This window comes from Podarcis erhardii (assembly GCF_964252035.2).
Source record: "Podarcis erhardii genome assembly, chromosome: 4".
Classification (NCBI taxonomy): domain Eukaryota; kingdom Metazoa; phylum Chordata; class Lepidosauria; order Squamata; family Lacertidae; genus Podarcis; species Podarcis erhardii.
The window spans coordinates 85,191,960-85,208,991 of record NC_138508.1 but is presented as its reverse complement, the minus strand read 5'-3'; the positions used below and the strand labels follow the sequence as shown (position 1 = coordinate 85,208,991).

At 42.4% G+C, this 17,032-nt stretch overlaps 1 protein-coding gene across 4 annotated transcripts in view; it reads right to left on the bottom strand.

The window, feature by feature from the left end:
• The window catches only part of NALCN (sodium leak channel, non-selective), a 198,389-nt gene extending 181,357 nt beyond the window's left edge, over positions 1-17,032 (bottom strand). For all 4 annotated transcript variants that reach the window (XM_081857956.1, XM_081857958.1, XM_081857957.1 and 1 more), the window contains exons 1-3: positions 16,859-17,032; positions 7,169-7,315; positions 5,640-5,822 (exon numbers count right to left, since the gene is read on the bottom strand). In XM_081857956.1, the coding sequence (XP_081714082.1) occupies positions 5,640-5,822; positions 7,169-7,276 (291 nt within the window). In that variant the 5' untranslated portion in view covers positions 7,277-7,315; positions 16,859-17,032. The remainder of the gene's footprint in view (positions 1-5,639; positions 5,823-7,168; positions 7,316-16,858) is intronic.

The window sequence follows — 17,032 nt, the reverse complement described above, 5'->3', positions numbered from 1 at the left end:
GGCCCTTCCCATGACTGGCACACGGCACTTTGGCAACTTCCTAGAAGGGAATGAAGCCCTCAGGTTGGAAAAAAAATATATTAAAATTTCTCGCCCCTGATTTAGAGTAGAAAAGACTGGAAAGCTAAAACATGAGAAATGTTCCTGTGACACAAACTTAAGGTGAGGCATCCATGGAGGCAGTAGGGAATACAAATCTTCTTATTGCCTGTTTTCTCTCGAAACTAATCATCCATTTGCCACAGATACCATATTGGAAAGTATCTGCCAGCATGTGCTGGAGCAGAGTTTGATGGGGAAGTAGAAGCCTGTAATTGTACAGAGATTATGGGAAAACAATTCTCATATGCTCATTCAATGTATTTATTGAGGTACTCTGACTTAAGCGCTCTGGCCACAAACATACTAACTGCTCTTAGACTAGAGACGTGTTGCTGCAGTTCTCTGTTTCCCAGCTGTAAAATGGGACCAATGTCCTCTCTATAAATGCGGAACAGTATACAGTGGTACCTTGGTTCCCAAACGCCAAAAACCCAGAACTAAGTGTTCCGGTTTCTCAGAAGCTGAATGTACAATGCAGCTGTCAGCTATTGTTTCTGGGGCGCCTGCACCAATCAGAAGCTGACCTTGGTTTTCGAACATTTTGGAAGTCAAATGGACTTTCGGAACGGATTTTGTGACTGTGTGGAACCCAGTTCGCTACTGATTGATTGACTGATTGTGTGACTGCGGAAATGGATAAAAGCCCCCCATCTAAACAATGACTATCATCAGTGCAGGGAAGAAAAAATAACAATTTTAATTTTCAACATCTACAATACTGTCTTATTTATTGTATAGTACAGTACATTGATTATTGCTTTCATTTTATGGATCAATGGTCTCGTTAGATAGTTAAATTGCTGTTTTAGGGGTTGTTTTTAAAAGTCTGGAACGGATTAATCCATTTTGCATTACTTTCTATGGTAAAGTGTGCCTTGGTTTTGGAACGCTTTGGTTTTGGAATAGACGTCTAGAATGGATTAAGTTTGAGAACCAAGGTACCACTGTATTTGCGTATACTGCTTTATGTATTTGACTTTCTGTGTAGCAGGCGGCTTGCTTCACTACTTTTGTCATCTAGAGCCATCCTGCTCGGCATGTTCTTTTAGGTCGTGTTGTCTAGTTTGGAGAGTGGATTGTGCCGGCCCACCATCGCCCATCAAGACAACAAAGGTTCGCCCCTAGTCCCACCCACTCATGTAAAAGAAAGTGCCTCTGTTTTCATCTGTGAAAATATTGAGTGGTATTGCCAGATTATCTAGGAAGCTTGTTGATATCACAGAGTAAAAGTTTTGTAACCTTTCTTAAAAACACACACAAACACACGTATTGCCAGTTAACAAAACAAAGGAGTGCCTCCTCAGTAGGAAAGACTATTCAACTGGCGCCCCCACCATGACTTCTGGCTGCCCCTTTCTCTGCCCCAGATAGGTGGGGTGGGCCCTATGGGAACCTGCAGTTGTTTCACATGCATTCACTTGGATGCAGAACAGTGATCCCTTTTGAGCACGTGCAACGGATCGACCCCTCCAGCAAAAGCAAAGAGATGCCCATGTACTTCAGGCTTATTGCAGAGTTTCTGGTGTGCCCCAGCAACTGCACTTAAGCAGTGCCGCAATATCGCTTGATTGATTAGATGAGCAGGCACCTGCAAACCCATCTCACAAATCGTTCTTACAGAACATTCTGCTGTGGTGAAGTCATGCACATGAAACCCTGAATTCACGAGAAGTGAGATAGCAGAATGTGCAAAAGTCATTAAAATATTTGCCGCAAGGATAAAAGGTGAAAGTAAAACAACAAAGCAGCTGGAAGATTTTGGAGAACCAGTGCAAAGCTCTTTCTAATACGCTTCCATTATCCCACCCAGGATGGACCACCACATTTTATACCAGCCGATGCCTCTAGACAATCTCTTGTGGGCAGCCTTAGTCTAGTGCAGCGGTTCTCAACCTGTGGATCCCCAGATGTTGCTGTACTACAACTCCCATCATCCCTAGCTAGCAAGGTCAGAGCTCAGGGATGATGGGAGTTGTAGTCCAACAACATCTGGGGACCCACAGGTTGGAAACCGCTGGTCTAGTGGATTACAAAAGGTACCAAATAACTGAGGTGGCAGAGCATGAGACCCTTAATCTCAGGCTCATGGGCTCAAACTGCACATTGGGCAAAAGATTCCTGCATTGCAGGGGGCTTGTGGTCCCTTCCAACTCTACAATTCTGTGACCCATTTCAGACTGCAGGGTGGAGTTGACAAAAAGGGCTGCAGGCTACTACTGCTATCTAGAAGTGCAACACAGGGGAAGGGCCACAGCCCAGTGGCAGAACTTTGCAAGCAGAAGGTTCCCTGGCACCTCCAGAAGACTCATTTGAAACCTTGGAGAACTGTTGCCAGTCAGAGCACACAGTTCTGAGCCAGGTGGACCAATGACTTGATATATAAGGTTAGCCTCCTGTGAATTCCAGGCACAGTGTTGGGATACAAGGCTTGCCAAGGGAAGCAGACACCCATTAATAAAAGATGCTCCTATTCCGCACAGATGGCAAGGTAGACTTATTGTATTAGTTCAATAATATCTGGATTTTGACACATTTGCCTAGCCTACATCTACTCCTCACCCACAAGCAGACATGCAACTCGCAAATGCATAGCTTGCACCTTCAGCGTGTCGTCCCCCACCCCCCATTTAATACTAAGCTGGTGGTGCTGGTTTTCATTTTGACCAAAGCACATGGGCAAGGGAGGTCCAACTCTTTCCTCCCAAGCCACCACCCCAATGAAGATTGCCTTCCGTGCTCAAATAGCCTTAGCAGGCTCCCACTGGCATTGTTCTAAAAATGCAACCTTCCCCCCCCAAAAAAATTCATATGCACACCGGAAGCCAAAGCGTCACAATACGTGCTTGCTTTTAAAACTTAAAATAACAGCTACGTAATTACAACCAGGCTTGTGTCTACAATGAGTGGGAATGAATCATTTTTACCCTTTCCCTCCATGAAATGATCCAGACAAAAAATACCCCCCCCCAAAGCAGCTGTTTGGCATTGGAGAGAAGCAGCTGGGAGTAGATTTCATTTGGACCACTGCTGGGGGGGGGGTTGCTGATCTAAATCCCCCTTCCTGTGTGCCACAGTCTCAGCCCTGATTTCCCCTCCATGACCCTCACTTAAAGTTTTTAAAAAGCACACATTTAATGCAAAATGTGGTTTGGCTAAGAGAGAGAGGACAGAATGGACTCCTTTTAAGAACAAGTAGAACTAGTCAAGAGCACTTTTATGAATGACTCATACCATTCTATTGGCTACTATTGTTACATGAAGCCCTCAACAGATTGACACTATCATATTTGAAGGATTGCCTTACCCCATAAATGCCCACTTTGATCCATGGAACTTGTACTTTTACAAGCTCCATGTAATATTTGGTCTATACTTGCAAGGAATTGATCTTTTAGTGTGGCAGCACCCATGCTCTGAAACTTCCTGGCTATTAATATCGGGCAAACGCCTTTGCTGTATTGTTTTTGATACCTGCTAAAAGCCTTTAGTTTCGTTTTGGAAAGCCTATTCTACCCGGATGAGTAATTTTATTATGCCCACTTGTGATCTCCCAAAGCTTGTTTAAGATGTCCACTTTGGGAGGGTTAGTGTGGCCAATTCTTACTACCAGAGAAAGGTATGTGTCCCCCCCTTGCAGTCACTTTGAAATGTAGATTCACACGGATTTCCCTTTTAGAAATTACTCAGAACCTGAATTTGGCAAAACTCTGACTGCTAACCTGTCTGCTGTATCCAGTTTGAACCACCGGCAAACACATGTATGGAGCTCCACCACAAGAGCACTACAACATGCCATATTGGTCCAGGTAAAGATAAAAAGACGAGCTAGAAATTTACTTAAATGTGCATGATTTTATCAAGGCTGCAATGTCAAACTCTCTTGAGGCATAATTTGGGAAATCGTGATACAGAACCTTTTTTGGGGGGTGGGGTGGGGGGTACTAAGCTGAAGCAGCTCTGATAATTAAATATATATTCATTTCTCTTATTAATTGAATTTTATTTTTAACACACCCTTCAAGTGATCCCAGTGTGGGATGCGTCAAATATAAAATCAAACTAATGAAACAATTATTCAAGTGCATTAGAACAATATAAACATAACATAACATAACATAACATAACATAACATAACATAACATAACATAACATAACATAACAACTTCTCCTTACTACGAAAGTCAGAAGCCTAATACATTAAGAATCCACATAATTAAAAGCTTAGCTAAAGAGATAGGTTTTTAATAGGTAAAGGTAAAGGACCCTTGACAGTTAAGTCCAGTTGCGAACGACTCTGGGGTTGCGGTGCTCATCTTGCCTTACTGGCCAAGGGAGCCAATGTTTGTCCGCAGACAGTTTTTCTGGGTCATGTGGCCAGCATGACTAAGCCGCTTCTGGCAAAACCAGAGAAGCACACAGAAACGCCTTTTACCTTCCCGCCGGAGTGGTACCTATTTATCTACTTGCACTTTGACGTGCTTTCGAACTGCTAGGTTGGCAGGAGCTGGGATCGAGCAATGGGAGCTCACTCTGTCACAGGGATTCAAACCACCGACCTTGCAAATGGCAAGCCCTAGGCTCAGTGGTTTAGACCACAGTGCTGGCTGCCACCCAAATCAATCAATGTTGGCACCAGATGGATTTCAAGAAAAGGCTTTCCAAAGAACTGAAAGACTACAGCCCAAACTGTGGAGTTTGTTGTCGTAGACTAAGGTACTACAAGGCCTTTTTGTTGATCTATATATTCAGTAACCTTTTAAACAGTGTCTCAAAAGATTAATATACAATATTCTGACTGAAAGTTGGCATATTATCCAATCTTTTTATATGACTTCTTATGCACACACACACAGTCCCTCTTTTATAAACACCAACATGAAACACATACACACACACATAAAATGATGGGAGGGGGAATGGTAAAATACAGTAAAATAATAGAATGGCCTAGTATCCTGATCCTAAACTTTATTATTTAATTAAATAAATAATATTTGTCAAATAAATATGCTCAGGACTTTTGTCAAATAAATATGCTCAGGACTGGAGTTTACAGGACGACATCGAATCTTAGTCATTCTCAGAGGAGACCCACTGAAGTCAAAGAACTTAACTAATTGTTAATATAATTGTTCAGTTTTCAGTTTTAGAAATTTAACTGCTTGTTTTATGTTAATCCTGCTATTCAATTTAACTGTATACAAAAGCTTTTCAAATATTCCACAAATTTTCCCCATTCCTTGATTAAATTTCTTTCTTCTGGTTCTCTTATTGCTCCAGTATGTTTTGCCATTTCGGCATAGACCATTAATTTAGTCTGCCACTCCTCCTTGGTCTTCTTTCCATTGATTTTAATGGGTCTGTTCCAGGTATTACTTAGCAAGATATTGCCCAACGTGATCCAACATAGGCTTCCCTCAGATCCGTGATGCTTTCTTCCAGCTAATTTGTTTAGGATCAGGACTTAATGTACTATTTCTCGTCCTTTTTTAAAAAAATAAAACACACACACGTTAAAAAGTGTTTGAAAAGCTCACCTTGACTATGCCACGGATGTGCATCTTTGCTATCATCTCTGCTGTGTAGAGAAACATCAGTAGTGTATCTAGAGCAAAGGTCACATATTGAAGAGGAGGATAATGTTCAAAGGTCTTTGGGGTGTTCATGCAGACTGAAATAACACTGATGATGGCACAGATGCGTAGTAAAGAGTGCACCCACTGAAAAACAAGAAGCAGTAACAAGGCTTTCATCACCTTCTTTAACAGTACAAATATATGACATTTAACTATTCTTTTTAATGAGATCTCATGACCTACAGCTTGGAGCAAACTTTTCCACTCAAAGAGGGAGAGAAGAAAGCAGTTTATTTCTCTTTTGCAATTAAATCAGCTGTGCGAATCATTCAGATTCTCCTTGCTCTGTGCTGTACCATTTCTTTCTGCCTGTCTTACCACCATCGCTGCTGGAGATTAGAAACTATTTTCAAACAAAGACAACATGTGTAACTTTCAGAGTCTATACTTTATCTGTTATTGTCTCACATTCCTGCCAGGTTTTTTTTCCAGGAAGGCTTAAGGTATCCAAACCTTAAGGCAGGCTTCCTCAAACTTGGCCCTCCAGATGTTTTTGACCTACAACTCCCATGATCCCTAGCTAGCAGGACCAGTGGTCAGGGATGATGGGAATTGTAGTCTCAAATCATCTGGAGGGCCGAGTTTGAGGAAGCCTGCCTTAAAACATCCAACTAAGATATACTCAAGAGTAGATTCACTGAAAGGAATGTGCTTACATTAGTCATAGCCATTATTTTCATTGGGTCTAGAAGGACTGACAGTGAACACAGTCCAATGTATTCAGGAATAAATAATTATAAAAAGTGCTAGTCCCACACTCTCAGAACTTGAAAATATAGAAAATGTGAGAAAATATTATTCAGCAACATTTGGACATTTCTAACTTCAGCATTTGATAACTGCTTTATCTCATGATATTTAATAAAATCTGTTTCTAACAGGGCAAGTCTGTACATATCTACTGAAACGTATGCCACCCCACGTAGATATGCATGAGTTCAGCCTGATTCATAGCTGTCAACGTTTTCCTTTTTTTAAGGGAAATTCCCTTATTCCGGATAGGATTCCTCGCAAGAAAAGGGAAAAGTTGACAGCTATGGCCAGATTTCCTTATCAACGTTCTATGGAGAAGAAAAGCAGGGTTGAGTCTTTAGCTACTTTCTTTGAGATCAACCGGGACATGGCCTAATTCCCCGTCACACTCCTTTTCCACAATTTTTCATACGTTCACTCATTTATCCATCCAAGACTCTGGAATCCTTTAAGTCCAAAGGCAGTCAAATTTATGTCACAGAAAATTTTCAAGCATCTGTAAGACACACACATACACACATATTCTGGTGAGAGCAATTTAGCAACCCCTTGAATTCAACAAGCACGTATTTTAATCTCTTATATTAAAGTCAATGGGAATTAACAGGACTATGGCTTAATCAGGCTCTTATATAAAGGGTTGAGACTTTAAAATGTTTTTTTTTAAAAAAACTTACTGGTTTGTTAATCCACAGGATATCAGCGTTGTCTGACAGGGATTCATCAGGACCAAAATCTGTCACTGGCTGGGCCTCTACCCTTGAGCTCTGTTTTCTTTTAAGCATACTTAAATTAGCTGTGGTTATCTAAAACTGTGAAATTCCCTGCAAAAGAAAAGAACATTATCATGTCAAGAAACAAATAAAAGCCACTTGACCATCTTAAAGAATAAATTAATGCCCTGCACAAACAAGACAGGAAGTTCTGGTCAGCTTCCCTTCACTTTCCTCCTGCTCCCTTAATCTAGCCTCCAAGAAATTAGGAATTGCTTAGCATATCTCAATTGCTGAAAAGTTCAAATGGGTTCTTGATATAATCAAAAGACCCAGACCACTTACAAATATGAGCAACAGCGTTAATTATTAAGACAAGTAACTTAAAATGCATTGACTAGTATATGTATTGGATGTATTGAATAGTTTGTGTGAAATATGCAGCATTCGAGGATGTATATGGAAACCATGGAAGGGTAGGATGAGAAGTCAATGGATAAAGTAATTTATGATCTATGTTAAAATTTGAATTAAAAAAAATGTTTAAAATAACCTTTTCTAAAAAACCAGAAGCTTTTCTTTTAGGAATTGTAAGTGTCGAAATTCCAAGTGACCAGATGACACTTTTCATGTATGCAACTACTGCTGCCCGGACACTACTAGCCCAGAGATGGAAAGAGGGTGCAGTCCCTACCAGAGAAGAATGGCAGATTAAACTGATGGACTATGCAGAAATGACAAAACTGACCGGAAGAATTAGGAATCAGGAAGACTAAAATCTCAACGCGGAATGGGGAAAATATACATATTCCCTAAAAAAAACACACCATTGTAAATTAAAATTATTAGTAAATTAAAATTATTAGTAGGGTTGGAATGACACTTGTAGTTAAAAGTTGGACTATGGTTTTATCAGAGATTTAATAGAATTGGACTAACAGGGAAGATGCAGGAGAATAAGTTAACATAAGGACCCACTAAAGGGGAGGAGGGAAGTCAAAGGGAACTTATGGAAATTGTTTTGTTTGCTTGATGATTGTTTGTAAATCTGAAAATTTAAATACATTTGTGTGTGTGTGTGTGTATAGTATTTTTTGTGTGAAAAATCAATAAATAATATATAATTATTATTTTTTTACAAAGGGCAATTAAAAACAAAAACCCTACATTTCTAGTTTCTGGGGGAGATAAGCAAATCTAGTTAAAGCCAATTCTCCATCTGTAGCTTACATTTAGAATGAATGCTGTCTATATCTCCTTTTTTAAAAAAAGCATAGCAGGTCAGCACACAGTCATGGATTTATCAATATAATGAGACGTCCTTTATTAAATTAGCAAGGACCATCTTTTCAACATACTTTTTTCTCATATGTTTACTGAAGCAAAACCACAATATAAGAGGTTGTGTTTTTTTTTAAAGAGACAAACCTAACAAACCAAAGGTGCTAATTTTAGATTTTTGCCCATTATTCTATTCTCCTACATTCATTTTTCCCTTTTGCACACCCCTGAGACATAATCAGTCAAATGCTTGCCCACGTTTCTATATGAACTCAGACACAAGATGAGAGCTACACCCTGCCAAACATTTTGTAAGAAGAAAGACAGATATACTTGGTTTACATATTAAGTTGAAGGTCAAGATACTTTTTTCTGCAACACTGCAGAAAGATACATTTTTTCATATTCTGGCAGAATACGTTTGCTCTTTTGTATCACCATAAAACATCACACTCCCAACATGTTTTCTTTAAAAATTAAGGAAACTGGCAAAGCTGGGAGATTCTGGTTCTCAGCCAGGAAAAGAGTGCTGAATAGATGATATCATTATTATTATTATTATTATTATTATTATTATTATTATTATTATTATTTATACCCTGCCCATCTGGCTGAGTTTCCCCAGCCACTCTGGGTGGCTCCCAATCAAGTATTAAAAACAATACAGCGTTAAATATTAAAAACTTCCCTAAACAGGGCTGCCTTCAGATGTCTTTTAAAGATAGGATAGCTACTTATTTCCTTCACATCTGATGGGAGGGCGTTCCACAGGGTGGGCGCCACTACCGAGAAGGCCCTCTGTTTGGTTCCCTGTAACCTTACTTCTCGCAATGAGGGAACCGCCAGAAGGCCCTCGGCGCTGGACCTCAGTGTCCGGGCAGAACGATGGGGGTGGAGACGCTCCTTCAGGTATACAGGGCCAAGGCCGTTTAGGGCTTTAAAGGTCAGCACCAACACTTTGAATTGTGCTCGGAAACGTACTGGGAGACAATGCAGATCTCTCAGAACCGGTGTTATGTCGTCCTGGTGGCCACTCCTGGCAGCAGATACACTGGCTAGCTATCAGGCTATTAGGTAGGAATCCAATGCATACCAAATACTTGCACACAGTGAGAGGAAATAGTTGTTCACCTATATGTGTGAAATCCTAACCACGGCTGCTGTCCACTGGGGCTTAATGGAACAACAGGAGCACATCCAAACCACTGCTGAGTGTGTCAGCTGGGGCAGAAGGTGAGGGGGCAGGCCCCAATTGGGCCCAATGGAATTGTGTGACAGTAGCGGGGTCAACTTGTGATCCAATAGATCCTGGGCCGGCAGAGCCCCACCCTGGAACCTCACATTTCTGCTCCTTGCTGCAAAAGAAGAACCCTCTGGCAGTGCTTCCTTGGTTATTCTTGGTCACAGCTTGTGATTAGAAAGGGCAAAACTACAACCTCAGGCTGAAATCAAGATGTCAGATGGCAAGGGTGGTTGCTCACGAGTAACCAGGCAGGACTCCAACCTGTCTTTTACAGGTTTTATTTTGGTGCAAACTATTTACAGTGCACAAGGGACGCGGGTGGCGCTGTGGATTAAACCACAGAGCCTTGGACTTGCCGATCAGAAGGTCGGCGGTCCCGTTGCTCGGTCCCTGCTCCTGCCAACCTAGCAGTTCGAAAGCACGTCAAAGTGCAAGTAGATAAATAGGGACTGCTCCTGAGGAAAGGTAAACGGTGTTTCCGTGCGCTGCCCTGGTTCGCCAGAAGCGGCTTAGTCATGCTGGCTACATGACCCGGAAGCTGTACGTCGGCTCCCTCGGCCAATAAAGTGAGATGAGTGCCGCAACCCCAGAGTCGATCACGACTGGACCTAATGGTCAGGGGTTCCTTTACCTTTATTTACAGTGCAGAACCCCAAAGTTCATGTCTGCCTCAATCGCTAGCAGAAGGGTGCCTGTTTCCTAGACCTCCTCCAGCATAAAAGCCTCGTTACGCCCAGCCTCTTCCTTCCCTCTTTGCGCTTTAGACTTCTGCGCAGGGTGGGGGACGGAGGGGCATGCTTCCCTCCTGGCCAGCTTTGCCAGAAGTGGTGCTGATGCTCCCACCAGCATCCTCTGGTCCTTTCACATCTTCCCCACTGGAGGTGGGGTTTTCCTCATCACTGGAAGAGGAACTGGTTTGCAAGATTTTCGGAGGCTCCCTGTAACACAACTCTCCCTCTGTTTCCTGCCCCTGTTCTGATGGCAGTTCCCTGACACAAGACATAAATTAGTCGTGACAATCTCAACTTAGTTGTGACTATCTCAGCTACTCTGAGCTCCTTTTGAGGAAGAGGTGAGGTATAAATCTAATAAATAATAACAACGAACTATCCCAAGTCAATTCCTTTCCATGATTCTAAGACTCAGTTGGATGCAATCTTCTATACTTAATTTGTGAAACTTAAATGTGGCTTATTAATATCTCTGAGGAGTTCCATGAGCACCACAAAAACATAGGTGCTGTTCTTTTATTTGTTGCTGTTTTTTCTATAGATTTATGTTTTTGTATTATTGCATTTAATATCTTATTGCAAAACACAAGAATGTGTTTTGAAGAACGGCATATAAATACTCTTAAGGGTCACTTCCTTATTTTTGGGAATAACAAATAAATGCTACAAATCACATTTAGGTGGTCAACTGCCCCAGATTTCCCTACATTTTCTAACATTCATAAAAGTTGTCTGGAACTGTCCACACTCACATTTTAGCACTCTACATTTCAAATAATCACTGCAACATTATACTATCTATGAAAGGTAAATAGAAAATGTATGTGTGGGCTATTTTGCAATATGCCTTTGGGGTCCCTTTTTTCCAGAATCAACTTCTGTATCAAGAATACATGAAGCTAGATCATGCATACTTAAAAAAAAACAACAGTGGGGAGGGGGACTATAAAAAGGCCATGCCAATTTGCTTTCTCCGTCAGCAGAGGCATTTTCTCTGCACAGCAAGAATCAGAAATAAACATTAATTTGGGCACACTGCCATTGCTTAATATGTAGGAATGCAGCCTCATTTTTGTTAATGTGCAAATCAGAATATCACTCTTTCAGCTTATTTTTAGAAGCAAGAGAAGACGATGACAAAGAAAAATACCTGACCGCCCCCCCAATAAAAAATTCTATGAAGATTTTCAAAAGCTTTTAAAGGGGGAGAAATGCATTGGGAATTTAAATCAGAGCAATTTAAGTCAGCACATTGAGAGGAAAGATACACTCTGAAGAAGGCCAAGGCAATGACTAGAAATAACACAAATAACTATGTCACCCAGCCTTCCTTTCAAAAAATATTAGCGCCATCCACTCAAGCAGAAGAGCCACCCCCTTTTCTTCATATTATTATCAGCCATACTGTTTCTTTCTCCTTCCAGATAAAGCTACCTCTTTTTTTATTTCTTTTTTGGCCACCAAAGATATACCTTAATTATAGGCCCTGTCATTGTGTGTGCAAACAGGCAACAGTGCCATTCTCACCATCTCTTCAGTCTTACTGAATTCAGTGGAGCTTACTTTGAAGTAAGTAGGGTTAGGATTGCAGCTTTGGTTCTTTGAGTGCCAGTCCTTATCAACAGGCTTGGGGGGGACGCCAGGCTTTGCAGAAGCACAAAAGAACCCTCAGGGACAGGGGAACCCTGATGTTATGTATTGAGTTGAATAGAATCCAAAATGCAGCAGTCTGATTGGTCCTAGAACAATAGGATCCAAAATGCAGCAGTCTGATTGGTCCTAGAACAATAGGATTCAGAATGCAGCAGTCTGATTGGTCCTAGAACAATGCAGCAGTATGATTGGTCTGCAGGAGACACCCAATCCAGCTCCAGATGGAAGTGAATCCACAACCTGATTGGCCTACAGGAGAATTCCGGAATTAGCCAATCACGTGCAGCCCATTGTGTAAATAATGTATATAAAGCAAATACTTTGGGGAAACATTCATTCCTCCTCACCACTATGAGCTGAATAAATAGCATGAAATCCACTCTCACCTCTGAGTATATGTCACCTGAGCATGCTCAGCAGCCAACTGAGCCTAAGCATCTGCTGAAGAACTGAGAACTTGAGAGAGGAGGAATGATAAAACACAATACCTGGGCAAAGGGTAGAGCAGCATGCTCGCATGAACCCCAAGACATTATGTGCCTGAAAGGGTTTCCACAACAGGAGACACAGTTCCACATTGCTCTCTGACCTAAATCCTTGGTTTAGACAAGCAGACCTTCCAAGTGTCCCTATTTTCCAGGGACAGTCCCGGATTTACAGAAGCCGTCGCGGTTTCCCGTTTCATCACAGAATGTCCCGCTTTTTCTTAGGACATCCCTATTTTCATCAGATAAATGTTGAAGGGTATGCATGAGGAAAATCCCAATTCAACTCCCCACCCCACTGCTCGGTTTTCACAACCGAGATCTAGTGGCTTCAGCAAGGATTTCTGCATGGATAGCTGAGCTGGTGCTGATAATGCCACGGTTGCAGATTCAATTGCAGTATGGGACAGCTGCATATTCCTGCATTGCAGGGGGTTGGACTAGATCAGAGGCGGCCAACTCCCAAGAGACTGCGATCTACTTACAGAGTTAACAACTGACAGCGATCTACCCCATTTTGGGGGGGTTCAGGTCAAAGTTGTTCAGCTTTTTTTAGAGGAGGAAAGCCCTGTTTTCTTGCAGTTCAGATCAAAGTTGGTGAGCTTTTTGGGGGGGAGGAGGAAAGTCCATTTTTTAGGGGTTCAGGTCAAAGTTGGTGAGCTGTTTTAAGGGGAGCCCCAAACTTGTTGAGCTGCTTTGGGGGAAGCCAGTGATCTACCAGTGATCTATCATAGACGTCCAGTGATCTACCTGTTGGATGTGCCTGGACTAGATGATCCTCAGGGTCCTTTCCAATTCTACAATTCTGTTCTTCTACTTCTACCAAGATCCCATTAAGATAGTTTCTAAGTTATGTGAAAATTGTGCTTTTGACTCTGCAGGAAAGCATGTGACAATTTGCTGCTGGCAGTCAGTTCCCATGGCAGCTTAAAAAACAAACTGGGGAGTGGGGGGGGGGGGCAGGAGAGAAAGGAAGGAAGGGGAAATAAAATTGATAGGGAGATAGTAGGTACATATTCAAAACTACCCCTAATGAGCAACCGTGGTTGTTGTTTTTTGAATAAGAATATTTTATAACTGAACAATTCTGAAGATAGCAATAAGGTAATGAGCAAATAAAAGCTAATTATACCAAAAGGGCATGTGCTGCCTTTGGGTCCTTGTGCAAATCTCATTTTAACCCAGCGAGAATACTGCTGAGGAGTGGAGGACCATATGGCAACGTAACTCAATTCTCTCTACCAGGAAACCTGAAATAAGCACATACAGTGTTACATGGCTTGGTTTTCTGACTCTGCATAGTTTGAATGTAGCATATAAAGGTTGAAGTGCAAAGGGAAGAGGCAGTCCTTATAAGGAAGTTTTTAATATTTAAAGTTTTATTGCATTTTTATATTTTGCTGGAAGCCGCCCAGAGTGGCTGGGGCAAAGCAATCAGATGGGTGGCATATAAATATAATAATAATAATAATAATAATGGTATTGTGATTCTTTTTTTAAAAAACCCAAAGAAACCCATGTATTATAATTTAGCCACCCTGCTGAAATGCACTCCACTCAGTCAATGAACACTAAAAATAGTATAGCAGAACTAAGCAGTACTGTATTGTGAAAGGACAGACCATGGGGGCGTATGTAAACACTTTGGACTAGGTCTCCACAGAGAGAGCACAGTAAAGCTAACTGCAGTGTAGTGATTAGAATCATAGAATCATATCATTGTAGAATCAGAAGGGACCTCAAGGGTAATCTGGTCCAACCCCTTGAATTTGCAGGAATCTAAAATAAAACATCCATGACAGATAGCCATTAAACCTCTGCTTAAAAGTCTCCAAAGAAGGAGAGAGTCCACCACCTCTTGTGGGAGTCTGTTCCACTGACAAACAGCACTTACTGTCAGAAAGTTATTCCTGATGTTCTTTTAACTTGAATCCATTGGTTCAGATCCTAGCCTCAGAAGCAGGAGGAAACAAGCTTGCTCCATCCTCCATGTGTGAGCCCTTTTGATATTTGAAGATAGCTATCAAATCTCCTCTTTACCAAGCTAAAGATACCCAATTCCATCAACAATTCCTCATAAGGATAGTTGCTGCTGACGCATAAGAACATAGTGATGAATATGCATGTGAAAAGGGCCTACGTTGAGTGTCAGACAAGGCTAGGGGAACCCTAGGTGTAAAAAACATTCCCTTTCTCTAGCGAACTGTTATGTACTGAGTTGAATAGGATCCAAACTGCAGCAGTCTAATTGGTCCTAGAACAATAGGATCCAAATTGCAGCAGTCTGATTGGTCCTAGAACAATAGGATTCAGAATGCAGCAGTCTGATTTGTCCTAGAACAATGCAGCAGTATGATTGGTTGGCAGGAACCACCCAATCATGCTCCAGATATAAGTGAATCCACAACCTGATTGGCTTACAGTGGAATTCCAGAATTAGCCAATCATGTGCAGCCCATTGTGTAAATAATGTATATAAAGCAGATACTTTGAGGGGACTTTCATTCATTCCTCCTCACCAGTATGAGCTGAATAAAGAGCATGAAATCACTTTGTGACTCTGAGTATATTTCACGAACCATGGGAACTTCAGTTCTGCGGGAAGGTCTAGGAATCTCTGCTCTCAGCATTCTTCCTAAACCACAAATTTCCTGGTGTTTTTTAGTTTTTGGGGGGTTTTGGGGGAAAAAGCTCTGACACTAAAACTGGTATGAAATTAATATTAATTTGAAGTTGGACATATGTACTTACAGGGTGTTTTTAAACAAAGGGCTTAACACCATGTCTGAAATGCAAACGCACCACCCGTTGACTAGAATATACATTTGGATCTGTATAGGGGAGAAGCTCACAGGTATTTCAGCCTTGCATGAAAATGCTCTTTGGGCACAGATTCTCCTCATGCTTAACTCAAGGAAGTTTGGATTTTTTAACTGGGGGTGGAGAACGGATACTGGGGATACTTCGTTCAAGAGCTTTAGGTCCCTATGGCTCTCTCTCTCCTGGGGCTCCCTAACAAGGGTGGCATCTGGGGATATAACCTACAGAGCTTTTTTAAAAAATGGGGGGCAGCCTATTCAGGTATTACCTTGGCATATCAGCCTTTAACCTTCGACTTGTGTTACCGTCTCAGTATTTAACCTGTTTACCCATGTTAGTTTAACTAACCCCGTCCCCCCAATATTTAGAAAACCTAACTTTCATTTTATTTTTTTGCAATTTTATTTCCCCTCAAAAGATTATATACAGTGGTACCTCAGGTTAAGTACTTAATTTGTTCCAGAGGTCCGTTCTTAACCTGAAGCACCACTTTAGCTAATGGGGCCTCCTGCAGCCGCCGCACCGCTGGAGCCCAATTTCTGTTCTTATCCTGAAGCAAAGTTCTTAACCTGAAGCACTATTTCTGGCTTAGTGGAGTGTGTAACCTGAAGCATATTTAACCTGAAGCGTATGTAACCCGAGGTACCACTGTACTTGCGCACACCTACTTATATTTTTTTTTTAATGGTCACATAATTGAGCTGGGGGCTGAGACCCAATGTGTTGAGTGCCTCATATCATGTATGGGGGGCCTACCTTCTTATTGAGTTAGAATACCGCATGGGCCCAACAACGGTTTGTAGTTTTACATGCTTGCCCCCCAGAGCGGCCAACTGCTTCCCCCAGATCTTTGGCTGACATCACCAATGATGCCAAAGGGAGAAGGCCATCTTAGAAGACTGTTGCAGAGGCAAGAAGGCCCAGGAAAGCCTGTGCATCTCCCTACAGAAACAGACCAGGCCTGTCTTTTGGGAGGAGGGCACCTGTGCAAAAAAAAAGGGGGGTGCAGTGGGCTCTTTCTTCCCCCACACCCTTTCCTATGCTGCTGCCAATGTGGCTTTGCAAGCCTTTCCTCCCACCCCCCTTTGAAGGGCAAAGGTTTCCAGCCAGTTCTGGGCTCCTTTTCCTCTGAGGCCTCTTTCTCACCTCCCCAGCCATCCCCTCCTCACCGGAAGGTGGAGAGCAGCTCAGGTGAAGCCCTGACCGAAAACAAGCCCAGGAGGCCTCCTCCTCCTCCTCCTCCGGTGCAGCTGCGCCAGCCTTGTCTTCTCCTGCTTTCCCCGCACCCGCCAAGAACTGCAAAGCCCGTCAGCAGGAAAGGAGCAGCCGCCGCCGCCACACGGTATAATTATTATCGGTAGCATTATTGATAAAAGGGGGAGGGGAAAGAAGCAGCATCAGACCATGCAGAGAAGCAACCCGAGCGCCGCTGGGAACCTACCGCCTGCCTCTCCCTTCATGGCGTGATTGGAGCGGGATGCTCGGGCCCCCCTCCCCCCCGAGCTGATTTTGGTGAGGATTCTCGGGGGTTGGGAGTTGTCCGCCCCGCGTCGCCGGTGCGCAGAGAGGGCGTGACCCGGGAGGGGTCGGGGATGGGGAGGAGGAGGAAGAAGAA